The 19,257-nt window shown below is 37.2% G+C and overlaps 1 protein-coding gene across 9 annotated transcripts in view; it reads right to left on the reverse strand.

The window, feature by feature from the left end:
* Window positions 1-1,438: 1,438 nt before the first annotated feature.
* The window catches only part of ZNF638 (zinc finger protein 638), a 137,384-nt gene continuing 119,565 nt past the window's right edge, over window positions 1,439-19,257 (reverse strand). For 7 of the 9 annotated variants that reach the window (XM_047744988.1, XM_047744986.1, XM_047744994.1 and 4 more), the window contains 8 exons: window positions 17,168-17,205; window positions 11,515-12,733; window positions 10,828-10,893; window positions 8,371-9,337; window positions 7,754-7,873; window positions 4,307-4,408; window positions 3,327-3,445; window positions 1,439-1,758 (listed from right to left, as the gene is read on the reverse strand). In XM_047744988.1, coding sequence (XP_047600944.1) covers window positions 1,693-1,758; window positions 3,327-3,445; window positions 4,307-4,408; window positions 7,754-7,873; window positions 8,371-9,337; window positions 10,828-10,893; window positions 11,515-12,733; window positions 17,168-17,205 — 2,697 coding nt within the window. In that variant the 3' untranslated portion in view covers window positions 1,439-1,692. The remainder of the gene's footprint in view (window positions 1,759-3,326; window positions 3,446-4,306; window positions 4,409-7,753; window positions 7,874-8,370; window positions 9,338-10,827; window positions 10,894-11,514; window positions 12,734-17,167; window positions 17,206-19,257) is intronic. The other 2 variants (XM_047744987.1, XM_047744989.1) reach the window with 2 other exon arrangements.

Below are 19,257 nucleotides of genomic sequence, written 5' to 3' on the forward strand. Positions count from 1 at the left end.
TTAAATTCCGAGGTTGGTCCAGACAAGATTAAAGCTCATATGTTATCTGATTTTAAAAGATTTCCCCTAAGGAAAAGATTCCAAAATTTAAGATTCTTAATCTGACTACGCTGCTTTAGCTTGCTTCCAGCAACTTACTCTCTAAACTTTTTTTTTTAAATTCTATTTATTTATTTGACAGAGAGAGAGAGATTACAAGTAGGCAGAGAGGCAGGCAAAAAGAGAGGGGGAAGCAGGGTCCCGGCCAAGCAGAGCCCAATGTGGGGCTTGATCCCATGACCCAGAGATCTTGACCTGAGCCGAAGGCGGAGGCTCAACCCACTGAGCCACCTAGGCGCCCCTTATTCTCCAAACTTTTAACAGCTCTTCTCTCTCTTACTATTTCACTCACCTATCAGGGATTTTTTTTTTTATTTTAAAGATTTATATATTTGAGAGAGCACGCACAAAGAGAGCGGGGGTGGAGGGGAGTGGGGGCAGAGAGAGAGGGAGGGAGTCTTAAGGGTGTGACCTGAGCCAAAACCAAGAGTCGGATGCATAACCGGCTGTGCCACCAAGGCGCCCCTTACCTACAAGGGTTTAATTACAGCATGCGTAAGTCACGCCCTCCCCTCCCACCCCACTCATTAGTCTATGGCATGTTGCAGTCTGTTGTTTTGCTCAGGCTGTAGCTAAGCCTGAACCTAGTATGCAATGAATGACTTCGGTGGGCAACAAGAAGTTGGTGGGTTTTTTTCTTCACTCCACTCTTTGCTCATTGTGAGGTAATGTGCTACATGTGACAGGAGTAAGAGATCTAAAAGAGTAGTAGTTTTTCATTTCCTTCCATTCACTCTCTATTATTAAATGGTATACTCTAATCTTGGAAAAGCCGAGAAATCTGATATTAAAGCAATTCAAAGTCAGCAGGCCTATGTCTGAAGCACACCTAATCTAAAAATTCACAGCACAGGGCTGTGTCCTGCAACAAGCACTGAATTATTTTTTTGCACCTTTACAACTTTTAACAAACATATTAAATAATAATTTAAACGGTTTAAAAGCAACTGTAGCAGCTCACAGGAAGTAAAGGCTGCTCTGTCTTTGTAGTTTTTTCAAGTTAATACTAAATAACTTGCTAGAAGCTAACTCAAATGGGTCCTGGCAGAAACTAGATGTTACCACAAGCAGAAAAAAAGATATTCTTAACACACTGAAAACAACAAGCAGTTTTACTCAAACCTATCTGGGGTCAATTATATGTAATCTAATTTCATCCAGAAAAATTAGGAGTTTTAAGAAATCTTTGACCTGTACATGAATGGTTGAAACACAGTGAAACCCTGCTCTGCTATGACTTCCAGTAATATATGAACAATCCCTAAACAAGTCACAAGGGTCTCTTGTCTGAAATCAGAGACACACAAGTCTTTAATAAATCAGTCACAAACACAAGATGGTATTTTAAATATACAGTAGGAACATTTATTTTAACACTTCTAAAAGATACTTCTCCATGCCTGATGATTTGATATAAAAATCAAACACATCATACTTTCCCCATCAGTCTTTCCACATCAAGGGCAATCAGAAATTTGTACAACATGAATATTTGCTTCTGAAACAAAAATTACAAATTAAGTGATAACAAAAATACACAAATCAACTGGACCCTAAACAAATTTCTAATGAAGTCTTTCCCCTTTCCCCCAATCACCTAGAACTTCTTTCTTCAGCCTCATTCTGCTCCTTTTCCTTTCTTTGCTTGGCCATGAACTTCTGTTAAAAACAATTTGCAATATAAAATATCTATTAGGTGTTGCTCTGCTGTGTGTGATAACATATATAATATAGTTCACTGAATTTATAATTTATAAGAGCCTGATCCTACAAAACAGAGATTAGAAACACAGTGCCTTACATTAACATTCTTTCCTTCCATTCACCAGTCATCTGATATTTATGACATACCAGGCATTACGCTTGGTGCTTGGGGATTCAGTGGTCAACAAGATAGGTAAGGCCCTTTACCTCATGGAGCTTACATTCTAGTGGGGGAAGAGAAACAATAAAAGAATAAATAGGACAAATTTTTGTGCTGGTAAGCACTATAAAGGAAAGAAATACAATAAGGGAAGTGACCGAGGTAAACCCTTCTTGGCAGTAGGAGGGAGTTTTGTACTTCTAGCTAGGTCTGTCTTAAGCAAAAGTCTTTCTGGGAAGATGACATTTGAGTCTAGACTTAGCTAAAAGTGGGGAAGAGGCAGCTATCATTAAATTTTTCAAGGAAAAGAAGTGGGACTGGGAGAGGGCAAAAGGAACAGGGATATAAAGGTGCAAAAGTAGCAAAGGGGCCTTTTATATATAGGAAACCAAAAAAATGAGAGTACCAGAAAAACTGCAACATAGTGAGTAATAACAGAGAGTGAGGCCAGAGAAACAGAAAGGAATCAGATCATGTAGGGCTTTACAGACCTACAAGAAGTCTATGTATTATTCCAATACAAAGCCAGTGGAAATTTTAAATGGAAAAATGACACAAGTTAAGAGCATAGACAGTATAGCATAATGGTTAAGGGTTTGAGGCTAGAATAAAACAGAGCTAGGTTAAAATCCCAAGTCTGCCACTAACCTGCTATGCGATCTTGGGATTAGATACTCTTTAAGCCTTTTTTCCTACCTTTAAAATTGGAATGATTAAAAAAAAGTAATAAAGAAGTTTGGAATGATACCATCTACCTCATAATGCTGATGGGGAGGGTATTAAATAAGCTTCCAGCAAATAACAACTCATTGTTAGCTGAGTGTCGGTACCACAAATTCAATTTAGAGGCTATATAAAACAACCTCAAACATTCAGGAGGAATCAGAACCACTGCTTCAACTATGGCTAATAATGATTCTCTAAAGGAGCACTTCCTAAAGATGAGTACAACTTAAAAGGGAGGTGAGGGGTGTCATTAAATCAGTTTAGGAAATGGGTTAAATAAAGTTAAACAGATTCTCTCTGACTAGACAATTCACAAATTTTAGTATGTTATTTGTCTGCTGACTCTGCAAGGGGCCATCAGAATACATGGTTTCCCACACTTTAATGGAGAGTTACACAGGACTAGTGATCTGTAGAATCTACCTTGGGGAATGCTGCCAGAGGAAAAGGAATAAAGACTAGACATTCCTTGCAGTATACAGTGAAGACTGTACTTTTGAACTACAGAGGAATAAACTGGCACAAATCTTCAAAAGTTCTCCCGAAGGAAAAGAATATACATTCTGGGTGAACACTTAAGTAGTCTGATTACAATACCACCTGGAGTATTTTATGAGGTGTTAAGAAAAAAATTTACCTCTGTATTTTGCTTATGACGTGTACTCTTGCAGTGATTTGTCATTGCTTTTTCACCTGAGTAGAAGAGGGAACATATTGGACAGAAGAATCCAGCCTTCGGTACGAGGAAGTCTAAATCTAGAGGACAGGAAGAAAGGGGGGAAAGAGAATGGAGGGAAATTAGTATCTACACCTGTGTTAATCAAGTTCTCTAAACATGACAAACATGCTAATCATAGTATACACTTTTATAAACATAATATATATGGCTAAGTATCTAGGGATCAAGAGCAATTAAGCCTTTAATCACAAAACCGAGGGCTTCACTTATTTATTTGACAGAGAGGGAGACAGCAAGAAAGGGAACACAAGCAAAGGGAGAGGGAGAAGCAGGCTGAGCAGGGAGCCTGATGTATGGCTCCAGACCATGACTTGAGCCCAAGGCAGATGCTTAACGACTGAGCCACCCAGGCACCCCCCGAGGGCTTTATTTTTTTTTAACATATTCTGTAATACTCTAGAGCCTCCAGGATATCATGAAATTTCTTCAGAATAGCAATTCGTTGAAAAAGAATCTAATGGTGTTTTTGAAATGAACATATTTGGAATCCCATACAATAAAATCAGAAAAAAAGGGGCAGAACGATGGACAACTATTTGCCTGAGGAATATACTGAGTAAATGGATATGGTGCTCCTTTAGCCTGTTTTAGCTGGCCACAGTCTGCTAGCTTTTCAGCATGTTTACTTTACTAAAATTTCTGCCTGGGCAAGTATAACTTAGCTCTTACCACAGCAGCAAAGAAAGTACCAGGAATAAAAAAAAAAAAAAAAGACTTATCCCAGACTTTAAGAATGGAAAAAAAAAAACTGTGCTAGGTTAAAAAAAAAAACTATTTCTGTTTTCAGAAATGCCAATAGTCATCTACACAACAGAACACTTACTATGGTACTGAATTTTTATTTCATATGGATAAGGAAAATGTTATGTTTACTTTACCTTCAGGGACATCCGGTACCACTGATTTCCCTAAAGAAGAGTCCTCAATCTTCTTACGTTTTCGTTCTGGTTCTGAATCCTTTAATCCAGATTCCTCATCAACTAAAATCATTAAAATTTTTCAAGGAAAAGAAGTCATTCAAAATATATGTGCAGTATATAAAGCTAACACCAGATAATCCCTGCCTTCAAAGTTAATTTATGGCTCTTCTCTCTAAGTAAACCTTCCTTGGCTGATCCCATTGGACCACTCTTCCAAGATTCTTCGATGTTAGGAAAAAAACAAACTAAAGCTAATAGCATATTTTATTTATATATTGTTCTCAAAAGAATTTAAAGGGTAATGGAAGAAGTTCAAGCTCTGTAATTACTGTCAAGAGTTAACTAGTGTATGGAAAGGGCTGGGGTAGGAAAGAGTGTGGATTGAGGAGGAAAGGACATAGGCAGAAAATATTCTCATGCCCTGTACTGAGGCCCTCTCAGTCAAAAAATACTGAGCCTACACTGATAAAGACCCCTGTCCAACAGGATCACAAGTGACATCACAAATGTTCAAGTCCACCAAAGTAAGTAACATGTAAGAAACATGCAGTTTTGGCAGACTCTGCATAATATGATCTTGGGGAAGACAAGAAAGGAACTGGTTCCAAGCAATCCTGGTCACCTCAGTAGCTATTAATATCTTTTTGTAACATGGTAGCTGACAAGTCCCTTTCACATATATACCCTTCGTTTAGCTTTTATCTCCTGTGAGATAGGCAGGTCAAATCACCATCATCCTTATTTCGTTTTCTTTTCTTTTCTTTTTTTTTTTTTTAAGATTTATTTTATGTATTTGACAGAGAGAGAGAGCACAAGTAGGCAGAGAGGCAGGGAGAGAGAGAGGGGAAAGCAGGCTCCCTGCTGAGCAGAGAGCCTGATGCGGGGACTAGATCCCAGGATCCTGAGATCATGACCTGAGCCGAAGGCAGAGGCTTAACCCACTGAGCCACCCAGGTGCCCCTATCCTTATTTCTTCATAGATGGAGAACGCAAAACCAAGACATAAGAAACTGGTATGGCCAAGGCTACAAGGTTTTTAAGTGACAGGTTAGAAGCAAAGTTTGTGACTTCATGTTCAGTGTTCTCTTCATGCACCTGGGCTACTCTTCAACAAATCTGAGGGGATGGACAGGAACCATGAAATCATTTTTTTTTTTTTTAAGATTTTATTTATTTATTTGTCAGAGAGAGAGAGGGAGAGAGAGCGAGCACAGGCAGACAGAATGGCAGGCAGAGGCAGAGGGAGAAGCAGGCTCCCTGACGAGCAAGGAGCCTGATGTGGGACTCGATCCCAGGACGCTGGGATCATGACCTGAGCCGAAGGCAGCTGCTTAACCAACTGAGCCACCCAGGCGTCCCGAAATCATTTTTTTTTAAAGACTTTATTTATCTGACAGAGAAGGACACAGTGAGAGAGAGAACACAAGCAGGGCAAGTGGGAGAGGGAAAAGCAGGCTTCCCACGGAGCAGGGAGCCCAATGAAGGGCTCAATCCCAGGACCCTAGGATCATGACCTGAGCTGAAGGTAGACACTTAACGACTGAGCCACCCAGGCACCCCATGAAATCATTATTCACTCCTCTCTTGTTCCTTGTGTTTTATTTTTTTACTGGTCATCAAGTCTTAAAGAGTTGATTTAAAAAAAGGTCATCTCCCTTTTCTTGATTTGATTAAAATAGCCTCTAGTCTCTTCCTACAACAGTTTATTCCCTCATCAGAATAACTAATAAACTTTCTCAAACATATTTGCTCCTGCCATTCCAAAGGGATGTTTATGTTGTAATAATAAATATATGTTATATATAACTATATAATTAATTAAATAGATTAGGACAAATACTTCAGGTTTAAAATTGTTTAGAAAATTACTTTTTCTTCAGCTAGGTTCTTCTATCAAACATATTGTCCATTAATAGAAATAAACAGTTATATAAACAGTAAATGAGTCACTTTTCTCTATTCTTCAGTTGAGACAAGACAGTTCTAAGAAAGCTGGTAGGTGCAAACAGAAATCCTGGGGCAAAAACACCCTCATGAAATCATGCTAGGAGCTATCTGTCAGATTACAAAACCACTACCTATGGCTTGGTATCAAGGAGAGGTTATGGAGAAGAACAAAGCAGCGTACCCACTTGGCCATGGGAGACAGCTTCAAGAAAGAACACATGATCAAGTAACGCATAATGCAGAGAAGTCAAGTAAGACTAAATAAGGAAGGAAAAAAAACTTAATAAATCAAGTTGGACAACAATCCAATGGGGGTTTATCAATATAAACTTCAGAACGGTAGTTTACAAAGAAGCCAAAATACATTCAGTTCATTGGGAGGAAGAAGTAAAAAGAGGTGATTCCTTCCAGATACTTTCCCCTGAAAGGAAAAAGAGACAAGGTGGGAGCCAGAGGATTCAAAGGTTAAGGGCATGGTTTTTCAAATGGGAAAGACTTGACCATATTTTGTATGTGACTTGTCAAGGAAGATAAAACAGAAGCTGGCAGAGAGTGGCCCTCCCGTACTTGCTCTGGTAAATGGAAATAAAAACAAGGGTATCCAGGGAGGAATGAGCTGGTTAAAGCAGTACATGACGCAGAGCAGGAAAAGACTTATATTACACCAGGTGAGGAAATGGGGAAGAAAGGAGGCCTATAACAGATTGTGGAGCAGCACCGACAGCCCAGCTGAGATCAGGTTCAATGAACTTGGACTCAATGACAGTTGGCAGTTTTTCCTTAGAGAAGACAGAATAGAAAAGCAAAAGGAAAGGAGGGTGCATCAAAGAGAATGTATGAAGGATCCCCTGTAGTGCTGTCTGAGTCACCCTAGTAACTGATTTTTCGCTCTAACTCTGAATCTGTTAACTTGAGATCTGGAACTGTGTGCTTCTTTTCCTATCCTTCTATTATTTTTGCTATGAATATAATGGACACAATGCCAAATACCCGAGGGACCAGAGTACCTCTCTTATTAGACACCGGTCCATATTTGTTTCAACATAAATTTTCTCAATGTTAAGACATCTTTGGCTGTCTGCACGGCAGCCTCCACAGAGCAAGGGATCCGGGTCCACAAATAAGAGCTGGATAAGCAGTGATTTCTACTTGATGGGGCAGCATGGGCAGAATAATCTTTCACATATATCATCTCCACAAATTTGTCATATTCTACTGTCACATTCTATCACAAAAGGGATTGCCTATTATTCTGTTTTCCATTCCATTATGTTCCATTATCTCTAAATTACAAAGACCAAAATCGTTATCCAGATAAGGCTGCTTTCCCCACCCCTACCCCCACTCTATTTCACTGTTTTTCTACTTCTCTTCTTAGATGGTAGACCTTTAAGAACTTCAGCCACTACCTTGTGTTACTCTCTACTCTCCTCCCCATTTCCATCAATCCTGCTTTACCTTCACAAATTTGGAAGGCCTCTTCACCTTTCCTTGCGTCTGTCGCAACAGCTTTTCCCGATGCTGGTGTTTTCCCAATTCTAACTCTCTTGGTTGGTGTTTTAGCTTTAAAGAGAAAGTCTGATTTATTGCTATAGTAATAGCATGCCATTCTTAGTTCAGAAGTTATTTCGATCTCCCTAAAGTGAGCTAAGCCTATTACTCTATACCATCAAAATATTACTTAAAAGTGAAATGACACCTTTACCATTTCTTCTAAATCCTAAATCTGAGAAAAACTGGGAGGCAGCCTGGTGTAATATCCTTCTACTAATAAAAAGCTGTCTTTTCCAGTAACACAAATATACCATTTCCATTCTAACTTGGGCACTGTAGTTTACTTTCCAGCTTTGTCATCTTTTTTTGGAAGTATGATAACTGAGGACAGTCTGCTCTGTAACTAAAAGCAATCTGTAAACTTGTACACATTCCTTTGGAAAATATCACAGGACATCACTCTTCATTAACTTCTTATATCAATATAAGGACAATTATGAGTAATGCTACAACATCAAGTTTTAAAATTTTAAATGTAATCCCCTCATAAAGCAGAAAAATTACTACTTCTAAGTATCTACCTGCTAAGTGTCTTTGAATCATGGTTTTCAGATCCTCTTCCATAACATTCTCACTTATTGAACCAGCTCGGGAAAAGGCTTCAAGTTTCAACTTCCTTGAGTCCGTAGCTCTCTTTTTCCTATCCCCTTTTTTATCTGTGGGACGGTCATTTCTGCTTTGTGCTAACTCTGCTTTTAAATCATTGTCTCCATCTTCCTCTTCTCCAACTTCATCGACAGTAACAAAATTAAGCTCTTCTTTAAGGTTGTTAAAATCTGCCAGAGCGTCTTCGTCCTCTTCAGTTACTTCATCCAAAGTGACTAAATGCAAATCACTGCTGTCGTCCTGTATTTCATCTACAGTAACTAAAGTAGAAGGGTCTTCAGGCATCTGGGAAGAAATGAACTCAATGGGATCCCTTCCAGTACTTCCCTCATCTCCTTTAGCATTTAAAGTGGCAAAAGTTAAGTCAGCTGACTCATTTAAAGGTAGCTCCTCAACTTCTCCAATCTCATCCACAGTTACCAAACGTTCCTGTTTGAGGAGATCTTGCTCTTCAGCCACTGATAGTACAGTAACATCTTTAGGTTCACTGTGGGAAATGCAATCATCTTGATCAATTAACTCATCTAATGTAAGGAGTGAATTTGAATTTTTTACCATTTCTTCCATATTTATTTCTTCTTCATCAATTACTTCATCCACAGTTACTAGAGCTTGGGCTAGGTGTGCAGCTCCATCCTCCTCTTCCCCAATCTCATCCAATGTTACAAAAGATAATTCTCCCTCAACAACACGAGGGGCAGGAGTTTTCCCTTTCTTCTTCTTTAAGTTAAGTTCAGAGGAAGGGGTATTTTTGAGACTGTCTTTTCTTTTTCCCTTTAGTGGGTTTTGCTTGGCTTGAAAAGTATTTACTTCTTCTATAACCTCATCCACAGTGACAAATTCATCCAAATTAAATGGAAATAATGGTTCCTGTTGAAGAGACTAAAAAGAAAAAAACAAAAACACAGACCCGTGAATAGAACCAATTACTGATAACTGGTTAGGTTCCAAATAGTCCCAGCAAATGTGCATGAAATATCATCTGTGAGAATTTCAGTGCAAAGAAGTTTCCTATAGGCTGAAATAAACTATTTTTTAAGGCCACACAAATGAATTAGCTCTAATTCATAAAGCAAACAATACCAAAGGTAAAATCCTAACAATATCGACCCAATTCCACCTTTACTTAAATTCAGTTAAGACTGAATTTCCTAAATGATGTCCAGGTTTTTGAAATATGAAACACAAAAAATACTACATTTAAAGTATTTATCAAACAATGTAGAGCATTTATCAAAGCACAATGTGAAAAGTTCATTGTTCCCTATTAAATGATACCTAAAAGTGTTCTAGGAGACTTACCCGGCTATTAGAAGCACCTCGAATATAGCTAGAAAGTAAATAGCTAACTAGGTGTAATCCAGTTAGCTACAACAACATTAATATAAAACATTATACAACATTAATGTAATATATTAATATGTTAATTTAAACAACATTAATATAAAGTTTACATTTAGAGAAGGTTATATGAAAAAATTCCTACTAAATAAGACTTAATACCAAATATTGCCAATATTACTAAATAAGACTTAACGCCAAATGCACTTGAAAAAAAACAGTATCTCTAATTTGAAAAATGGTGACACTACTAAAGAAAATAAATTCCCAGCAGGCCTCCTACAAATTTAGTATGCAATCAATGACTAATTACTAGCATATATAATGACATAAGAACATATACCCAGTAATTTGGGGGGAAAGAAACATTTAAGCATTTATATTATCAATTTATTAATTGATAGTATAAATTTATCAATAAGCCAACAGAAACATCATCCTTATTATGCTTCTTTTTTTTTTAATCCTTATTATGCTTCTTAAACTACTAACATTTCTCCTTTGTGCCCTGATAAAATGACCGAAAAAATATTCTATGAATGGAAAAACCTAAAATATCAAACAACAACAAAAATAACACATTTATTTGGCAGGAGAGCTTAGTACCAGGAAAGCAAATCTTAGATCCTATCCAGTTAGGTAAAACTGAGCCATCTCAAAAGGACCACCTGTTCGGAAGTTCCACAAAATGGCAAAGATTCTATTCAAACACCAGCCTTCTTTAACACACATGATTCTACTGTGTTTATAACCTACTGCTGTCAATAGAAGATTGGAGGGATTTTTCTACTCTAATTCCCTTCCCGTCCCTGCGTAACTTTTTGCCCTTCACCATGAACACCAACAACTTAGCCTAGCTCAAGGTCAAAAAACAAATTGGTGGTAGGGTCAAAAATAAAATACCTCATTCCTGTCTCTTGCTCTGTTATCAAATTGATTATTATAGGAGACACACTAGTGGTAAGATAGATGAACTCTCCTGTGGAAAGACAGAATAGAAGGCTTATTAGTGTTAGTGAACTGTTTCTCACCTCTTTAGATTTGGAACTTCTACCAGTGGTGCTTTTAGGATTCTTAGTGTTTTGCCCAGCCAAGGTCTGAAATATTAAGTAAAAAATACAGAAAAATAGAATTTACAACCATGTTATTAATGTTCTTTAAAAAAAAAAAAAAATCCAAACACCAAAAAATATCCAAACACATTCAATTATGCAAATAGTTAACAGGTATACCACACTAAGTCAACAATCATTTTAACAACATAGGCATCATCTGTGTAAGTTGTAGGTAAACTCAGTTTCACTGATCTTTTCTTCCCAATACCCACAATGTCTAAGTTAGGCAATCAGTAAGCCGATAAAGGAAGTTTCAATTAAAAGAGAAAACGGTTTCCCATTCAGATGCAGAGTAGTAAATCACCTCAGGAGAGTCACTGCAGACTTTTCTTTTTTTTTTTTTTTTTTTAAAGCACACCTGTATTTCTGACCACATTTTATCCAAACAATGTTTTTCAAACCTGTTAATAAATTACAAACTTGAGCTTACTATTCTAAATGTCTACTGGCTTCCATCAGTAGAATCATTAAGAGAAATGGGAACTTGGGAATGGAGTGAGGAGATGGAAGTACAAAACAAGATTACATCTCCTACTCCAAAGCTACAACAGCAGAGCTACTCATTTCAAAGATACACTGAGCCATTCTTCCTACCCTCCTCACCTTATTGTTGCTGTCATGCCGTTTCATGACGGAGGGTCTAGCCTCTGTTTCCTGAGATTGTTTTGTAATATCCCTGTAATCCAGTTCAGAATCCTTGCCTTGGAGGGCTGAGATCCTTCCACTGCCTCCTCTGGTAACACCGCTCTGACTGGGTTTGAATTTATTGCTGTTTTCAGCCAAGCCTGACCTGGCACTTGTAGGTTTAAGGAGACCCAACTCCTTGGCTGAAAGCTTCTTTTCAGCATTAATTTGATCTCTGAGTACAGATTTCAGAAAACTTTTCTGGTTCTCGGATTTTGAAGTAGCTTTTGCCTTTAGAGAAGAGACCATACCGGCTTTGATGCTTGATTTAGTGCTAGATGTATTTGATACAGCCAACATACTAGTTTTACTAGTTTCATCAGGCTTATTAGCCTGACCCATTCCTTTATTCAGGTATCCCTTGGTCACAGCATTTTCTGCAGGCTTTTCTTTCACTGCTGCCACGATCTTTTCCAACTTCTCTGTAACCATCCTAGCATCATTCTTTTCAGCCTTCTCTGTTCCTATCTGCAGATCCATTCTGGTTTCCTTACTATTAAATTCATTTTCTTCCTTTTCATCCGTGTTACTTTTCTCAGAAATTCCCTTTGTGCTCACTGCCTTCTCATCCCCAGTGGAAATTCCTGGTACCAAGGCCAAAACACAAGTAGATGGTACTATTTCTGAAACAGTTTCATGTTTGTCCACTTCAGCTACAGCCTCTATCATAGACTGTGTAATCCCAGAAAAGAAATCTTCTGCTTCAGATGGAGATTCTTCTAGAATTCCTTTGATGTTCCTTTCCTCTATAAATGCAGTGTCAGATGTTGATAATTCTGTTGTAGGGTTAATAATTTCTGCCTCTTCCTTCTCAAAGTCACTGGTATACACCTGCTGATTTAAAACACACTCCTCTACATTTTCAGTGAATAATTCAATACTTATTGGAGTGGATGCTACAAGAGGAATTTCCACTTTGACCTCTTCTTGAGTTTCAACTTCCAACGTTTCAATAGCAAAGTCAGAGTCACACAGTGCCTTTTCAGGTTCTTCCTCACAAGTTTCTTCCTGCTGTACAGATGTTTCTGTTTCAATGTTGGGAACAGTTTCTTCTTCAACCTCACTAGGTTTAACAGAGAGACTATCAGCTGCTGTTTGGACCTCACTTTCATCAATTGGACTGTTTTTCAAGTCAGGGCTAAAAGTATTTAAAAACAAACAAAAAAAGAACAAAACAAAACACAAACAAAAATCAAACTATGATGAGAATTCAACCATTATAAATAATCCCGTTGATGCCAATTTAAGACTTCTTGATGCATTAGTAATAAGCACTGGGAAATCCAGCCAATCAGAATTAAAATGGTTAAGATGTTTTGACATAAATATGTAAGCATTATAAAATTTTAAGAGATCCTCCACTGCCCTGAAGATTTCTTTTTAGTTCAAAGGAAATAATGGCAAAATTATGACCACTGATACAATCCTTACAACCAATTTTTTCCTTCTGTGTCACATTTGCACTAGACATGAGGAGCTGAATGTGAATCTAAGACATCTCAAATTATTAAGATCTTCCCAATAGTGGTTACTGAAATAATAAAATATCTGTATCGTTCTACAATGAAACTAACAGTCCATGCACTGAAATTTAAAATTTTCAGTGAATCTTACCCAAAATGAACAGAAACTGGTAGGGAGAAAAGGCTATACTCCTAACAATGTCAACTTTTTTTTTTTTTTTTTTAAAGATGTGAGACGGATTTGTTTTTCCCAAGAACTGTATTTATTAATAACAACACCTAAAAGAAAACTTCCTTTGGAAGTATCTTTTAAATACTCTACTGGATTTAAAGTTAGAGGCAAAACAGACAGAATCATCTTAACATAAATTAGGTGCCTTTGGCTACTTGAGAGAGAAGGTATATATTAAAAGAAATCTTTCCAGTTACAGAGAATAACTTAGAATTCTAATACATAATTTAAAATTTTAAGTAAAATTATTCAGAAGAAATGAAGAAAATACATGCCAAGCCAAGTACAAGCAACTGATCTTATTTCACTGTGGTCTTCCCAAATCCAAGGTAAACAAAACTATGTGTGGGATTCTGTAATTCAACTTATTTCACGGAGACAGAGATAGAATAAACTAATTTTTATATTAATGTTCCATAGGTCAGAGGTTATCTTGAAGAGTGACAAGAAAAATCTTAGCTTCCAAAACAATATCCAGCATGCAGTCAACACAAATCAAATTTAACAAATATATTCGCTTATTACATTAGAAGCAACTGGTTAGAGGAAGACACCAGAAAGTGATGCCGTATCAACACCTCATAGTAAAGAATATTGGTTTTTTTTTCCTCCTACTTTTCAAAGAAGGAGGGGATGAGACATCTCCTTGATATGCTTCCCAAAAAGTGGCCATAACACCCTTTAGTCAATACAAGGTGATGTGTATCTGTGCCCCAAGACATTAATATTTCAAAACTTTGGAAAAAGTGTGTGCTACCGTATCAGGGTCCAATCATTTGAACCAATAAACTGGTCTTCCCCACCGAAGATGGTTAAGTTTAAACTTCCAAAGGAGATCTAAGAGATCAGAGAAACACCTCCTGATGAAGTTATAGAAACAGAGTCTGAGGAATTTAAGTTCAACAGTCTGTAACCACACACCTTAATTAGTATGTATTCTACTCATTTGTATAAGCTTCCTCTGTATGTTGAACGGTTTAAAACTTCTTTTTTGAAATTATTCACATCGCTTAAATTCAAAAATACCAATGGCTGATTTTAAGTGTTCCAAATTCTTAGAACTAGTCAGAATAAAACTTGTGGCCCAGCACAAATACGACAAAGGTAAGAAGTTCTGACATTCAGTTACAACAGTTATGTAAATAATACCTCTCAAATGTGAGCTTTCATTTTTAAATTGTAAGACCTATTATCTAGTAAGGAAGGTTAAATTCAAATTCCTGCCTCATTACAGAACTGCACCATTAACCCTAAAGGTTTTACAAATTAGGGTTATACAATAACAGCAATCTACTCAGCTAGAAGGTTAACAATGGAGATTTTGATTCCAGGCTCTAGGAGATAGCAAGTCCTTCCCCTTTACCATATTTAAAGTTTGTCAATAGAAAAAGCTATTATCTTTTAATCAAAATGGATCACTATGCAGTTTCAATACTTCAGAGAATATGGACCTACTTGAAAAAAATGACTTAATATGCTCTTTGTTTGTGTTTGTCTTTTAAAATTACAGTGTTGGGTGCGTGGGTGGCTCAGACAGTTGAGTGCCTGCCTTCGGCCTGGGTCATGATCCCTGATCCCAGGATTGAGCCCTGCATCAGGGTCCCCACTTGGTGGGGAGTCTGCTTCTCCCTCTGTCCTTCACCATGCTTGTGTTCTCTATACCTTAAATAAATAAGTAAAATCTTAAAAATAAATAAGATAAAATTAAAGTGCTTTTTCACAGAATTCATTTACCAAAAAATTATGTCTAGTTCTTTGGCTAATATGGGAAAAAGTCTCCATGTTCATGTTAGCCTGAAAAGTCCATTTGAGATGCCCAATAAATGAAATTATTAATACCAGAGTCAAAAAAACCCCGAGTCTTTTAGAGATCAAAGGAAAACTACATCATATTTTGGGAAATGCACAAGAAAGAAATAGAAAAGGCATTCAGGATATAGGTATCTAATTTCTACCTCTGACCCACTTCCATTCCCCCATAATACCACGGTTTCAAAACAAAAAAAGCTGGGTGTGAGAACAAAGGTTAACAACCATATGCTATACTTTTCAAGAAACTTTAGACTGCAACTTAACAATACTGGAGATTAGTATTTCTTTAAGAGGACCACTGAGTACTTTCCAACATTGTTAATGGGTTGGTGAAAACTGTACCTTGCATCCTTATTTGGAGCCTTAATCACATGAAAGGTAAATATGGTTTACATGGGAGGGGATGAGAAAAGGCAAAATGTAGAATATTACTAATATATCCATAAGAGATTTCCTTTAAATAGGAAATATATTTAAAGACTTTACACTAATTATAAACAAAAGGATCACATTCACGACAAATCAGTACCTGCAAGTCCTTCAAAAACAAAAACAACACAACAAGCACCAGTATTTTCCCAGGATCAGTTTACTCCAATCAAGAAATGTGAAGTATTCAGGCCCCATCCCACATCTTTTTTTCTAATGTCATATAAGTCAGAAAAAAACTGACTGCAAAATGGGAATTATTAGTACTAGAATTTTTAAAATTAACTTTATAAGATTACCATAATAGGTAACTATCTGTAAACTCCTTAAGAAGAATCTTTGATTGGGAAGTCAAGATAATGAGGAAAAAATGACCAGAACACAGACAATAGCTGTTCTTGCAGACCTAAAACTATGTCAAATGAAATCTATAAAATGAGATTAACCTATAAAATGAATTTTCAGAAAAGCCTATTCACTTAGCGAGTTACTGTGGCCAACTGTAGGTCCATCTATATTACATGTAGCATTACCTATTTATTGCCCTTTGTGGGCTTTTAGAGCCAACAGTGCTGTTGGTATTACTTCTTAGACATGGGAACGTAATTGGTATGATGGTGTACAACTTAAAAAGAAAGTCTGTGCCGAAAATGTATGTATAGCAAACCTAATTGCTTAAAGTTACCACTATATTTCAAAGCACTCTTAATCATCTTTATCATTTAAAAGCCTCATATAAGAATTACTAAGAAAAATCCATAAAACACCCTGCTTTTCAGGCATCTTAAAATTAGCGCATCAAATTAAACAAACTTTCCATATTTAAACACTTTCAAAATGCTCTTTCAAACTGGTAAGCTCCTACCACACTGACCTCTAACAATTAAGAACAGATCACTTAGTATTAAAGAGGGGAAAGAATTCTAAATCAGCGATTCCCAATGAAGAGCAGTAAAAAGAAAGTTATTAGTTGGTGGGGCAAAGGTGGTGATAAAGGTGGTATTCATTAGGATGAATAAGTCACTGAGAAGAGGGTGTACTATATGTGGTCAGACCAAGACTGTGAGTGACTAGCCTATGTATACACTGAAGAACAAGTTTTCACCTTTCATCCAAGCTTTCATCCATTATTTTGTTTTATAAATATCTTTTTCCCCACTCCAACTGTCTTCAGAAAGTATCAAAATATATACTGAATATCTTCTTTTTGAAAGAACATACAAAATGATTAAAATTTTATTACTGTGTTTAACAATTTTGGAATAGAAAAATCTACAAGAATGTAATGCTGATAACGGAGTCGAGCTGTTCAAGAGTTTAGCAAAACATTTCATAAAGAAGTCATATTTATGTATTTAATTCAAACTGTGTTTACAAATTTACTTTTTCTAAAAAAAAAAAAATCAGTAAATACCTGAAAGAGACTAAAAAACAGACAAAACAATGCCTGGTCAAACAGTCAAAAAAAAACACACCAAAAAACCACATACATATACCGTAACATTCATATATATATACAAAATAGACATGAGAGCTACAAACATTTTGCTACAAGTGAACAATTATCATAAAATACAGAAACAAAATTCAGTAATTAAATACTTGCAAAAATGTTAGTAAGCGTAAAACAACATACCTTTCTTTTCCTAGTTCTGGGTCTTTGTCAGCTTGAGCCTGTAACACAATTCCACATTTCATTAGAGGCTATTCTACGGGATTTTAAATATTTAACCCATCAATACTATGTTTTCTGTTCTTAAAATCTAAGCTAAAAAAACAAGACCACATCTTAAAAATATATGTCAAAACAGTTTTTGGTGTCCACGTAACTATCAGGTTCTAGGATTATTTTCTTTCTTCCTTTTTTTTTTTTAAGATTTTATTTGCTTATTTGACAGAGAGAGAGAGACATCACAAGTAGGCAGAAAGGCATGTAAAGGGGGAAGCAGGCTCCCTGCTGAGCAGAGAGCCCAATGTGGGGCTTGATCCCAGGACCCTGAGATCATGACCTGAGCTGAAGGCAGAGACTTACCCACTAAGCCACCCAGGCACCCCTAGAATTACTTTCTCATTAGATAAAGAGCCTTAAGTTAGGTGATAGAGAATAATGGACATACAGCAATTAATGAGAAAAAAAAGTCTCCTTAATGTTGATGTAAAATAAGAAACTCTTTTGGATGACTGGGTAGCACAGCTGGTTGAGCATCAGACTTGGTTTTGGCTCAGGTCATGATCTCAGGGTCCTGAGATCAAGCCCTGCATCAGGTTCTGTGCTCAGCTGGTAGTATGCATGAGATTCTCTCAGCCCCTCACCCTCTGGCCCTCCTCCCATGTGTGTGCACGCATACGTGCACACTCATTTTCTCTCTCTCAAATAAATACAATCTTAAAAAAAAAAAAAAAAAAAAAAAGAAAATTTTTTATCTTTAAAGACTTGGAAATACTGCTTTTTTTTTCAAGAATAAAAACCTGAAATATCAACATCTTCATTGTCCAATTATTATTTAAAAAGACGTCTATCAATAAGGGAGATGAGGTGACTTAAAAAGCTTTCTACTCAAAACACCTAGTGGCGCCTGGGTGACACAGTCGTTAAGTGTCTGTCGTCAGCTCAGGTCATGATCCCAAGGTCCTGGGACGGAGCCCCTCACTGGGCTCCCTGCTTGTCGGGAAGCCTGCTTCTCCCTCTCCCACTCCTCTGCTTATATTCCCTCTCTCACTGTCTCTGCCAAATAAATAAATAAAATCTTAAAAAAAAAAACCCACAAATACCTACAAGTGCTGAACAAAATTTAACAATCCTTTTTTTTTTTTTTTAAAGTAGGCTCCACGCCTAGGGTGGAGCCCAATGTGGAGCTTGACCTCATAACCCTGATATCAAGACCTGAGCTGAAATCACAAGTTGGATGTTTAACCAACTGAGCCAGCCAGGCACCCCTAACAATAATCCTTTTAAACATACTTCTCAGGGCGCCTGGGTGGCTCAGTGGGTTAAGCCACTGCCTTCGGCTCAGGTCGTGATCTCAGGGTCCTGGGATCGAGTCCTGCATCGGGCTCTCTGCTCAGCAGGGAGCCTGCTTCCCTCTCTCTCTCTCTGCCTGCCTCTGTCTACTGTGATCTCTCTCTGTCAAATAAATGGATAAAATCTTAAAAACAAACAAACAAACAAACAAACAAACAAACAAAAAAACATACTTCTGAACCACCAAGAAAATCAATGTCCTAGGGCCTAAAACAGAAGCAGAATTAAACTTCAATGCCTACGTACCAAGCATAGGTCCAGACACTGGACATATCAGTGAACAAAACAGCAAAAACTATCTGTTCCTTAGAGCTTACATATACCAGCTGGAGGCTGCTTCTCTGGGAATCATGTGCTCTGAGTTAGAATTACCTTTCTTTAGATATATTAAAAACTGAAAATTATACTTTAAAGAAAGTTGAATAATGTGCTTGGAAAGGATTTCTGGTGTAGGTGATGGGGAGTCCCAGAGTAAAGGCCTTCTTTATTGGGGCATTTTCTTGGGTATTCAGTCTACACGCTAATGACACATAACCAAAATTAAAGATGACAGTTGATGAGCCCCATCCATAGTATTTACAAGCAGTCTTCCCATTCATGGGAAAAGCTTATGGGGGAAGGAGAGCAGCCTGCATGACAGCAGAGGAAATCTGTATCAGATACCTCTATTAGCTAACTTGCTTCCTTATTCATAAAGAGAAAAA

The sequence above is a fragment of the Lutra lutra genome, chromosome 9, assembly GCF_902655055.1.
Source record: "Lutra lutra chromosome 9, mLutLut1.2, whole genome shotgun sequence".
NCBI classification, from domain to species: Eukaryota; Metazoa; Chordata; class Mammalia; order Carnivora; family Mustelidae; genus Lutra; species Lutra lutra.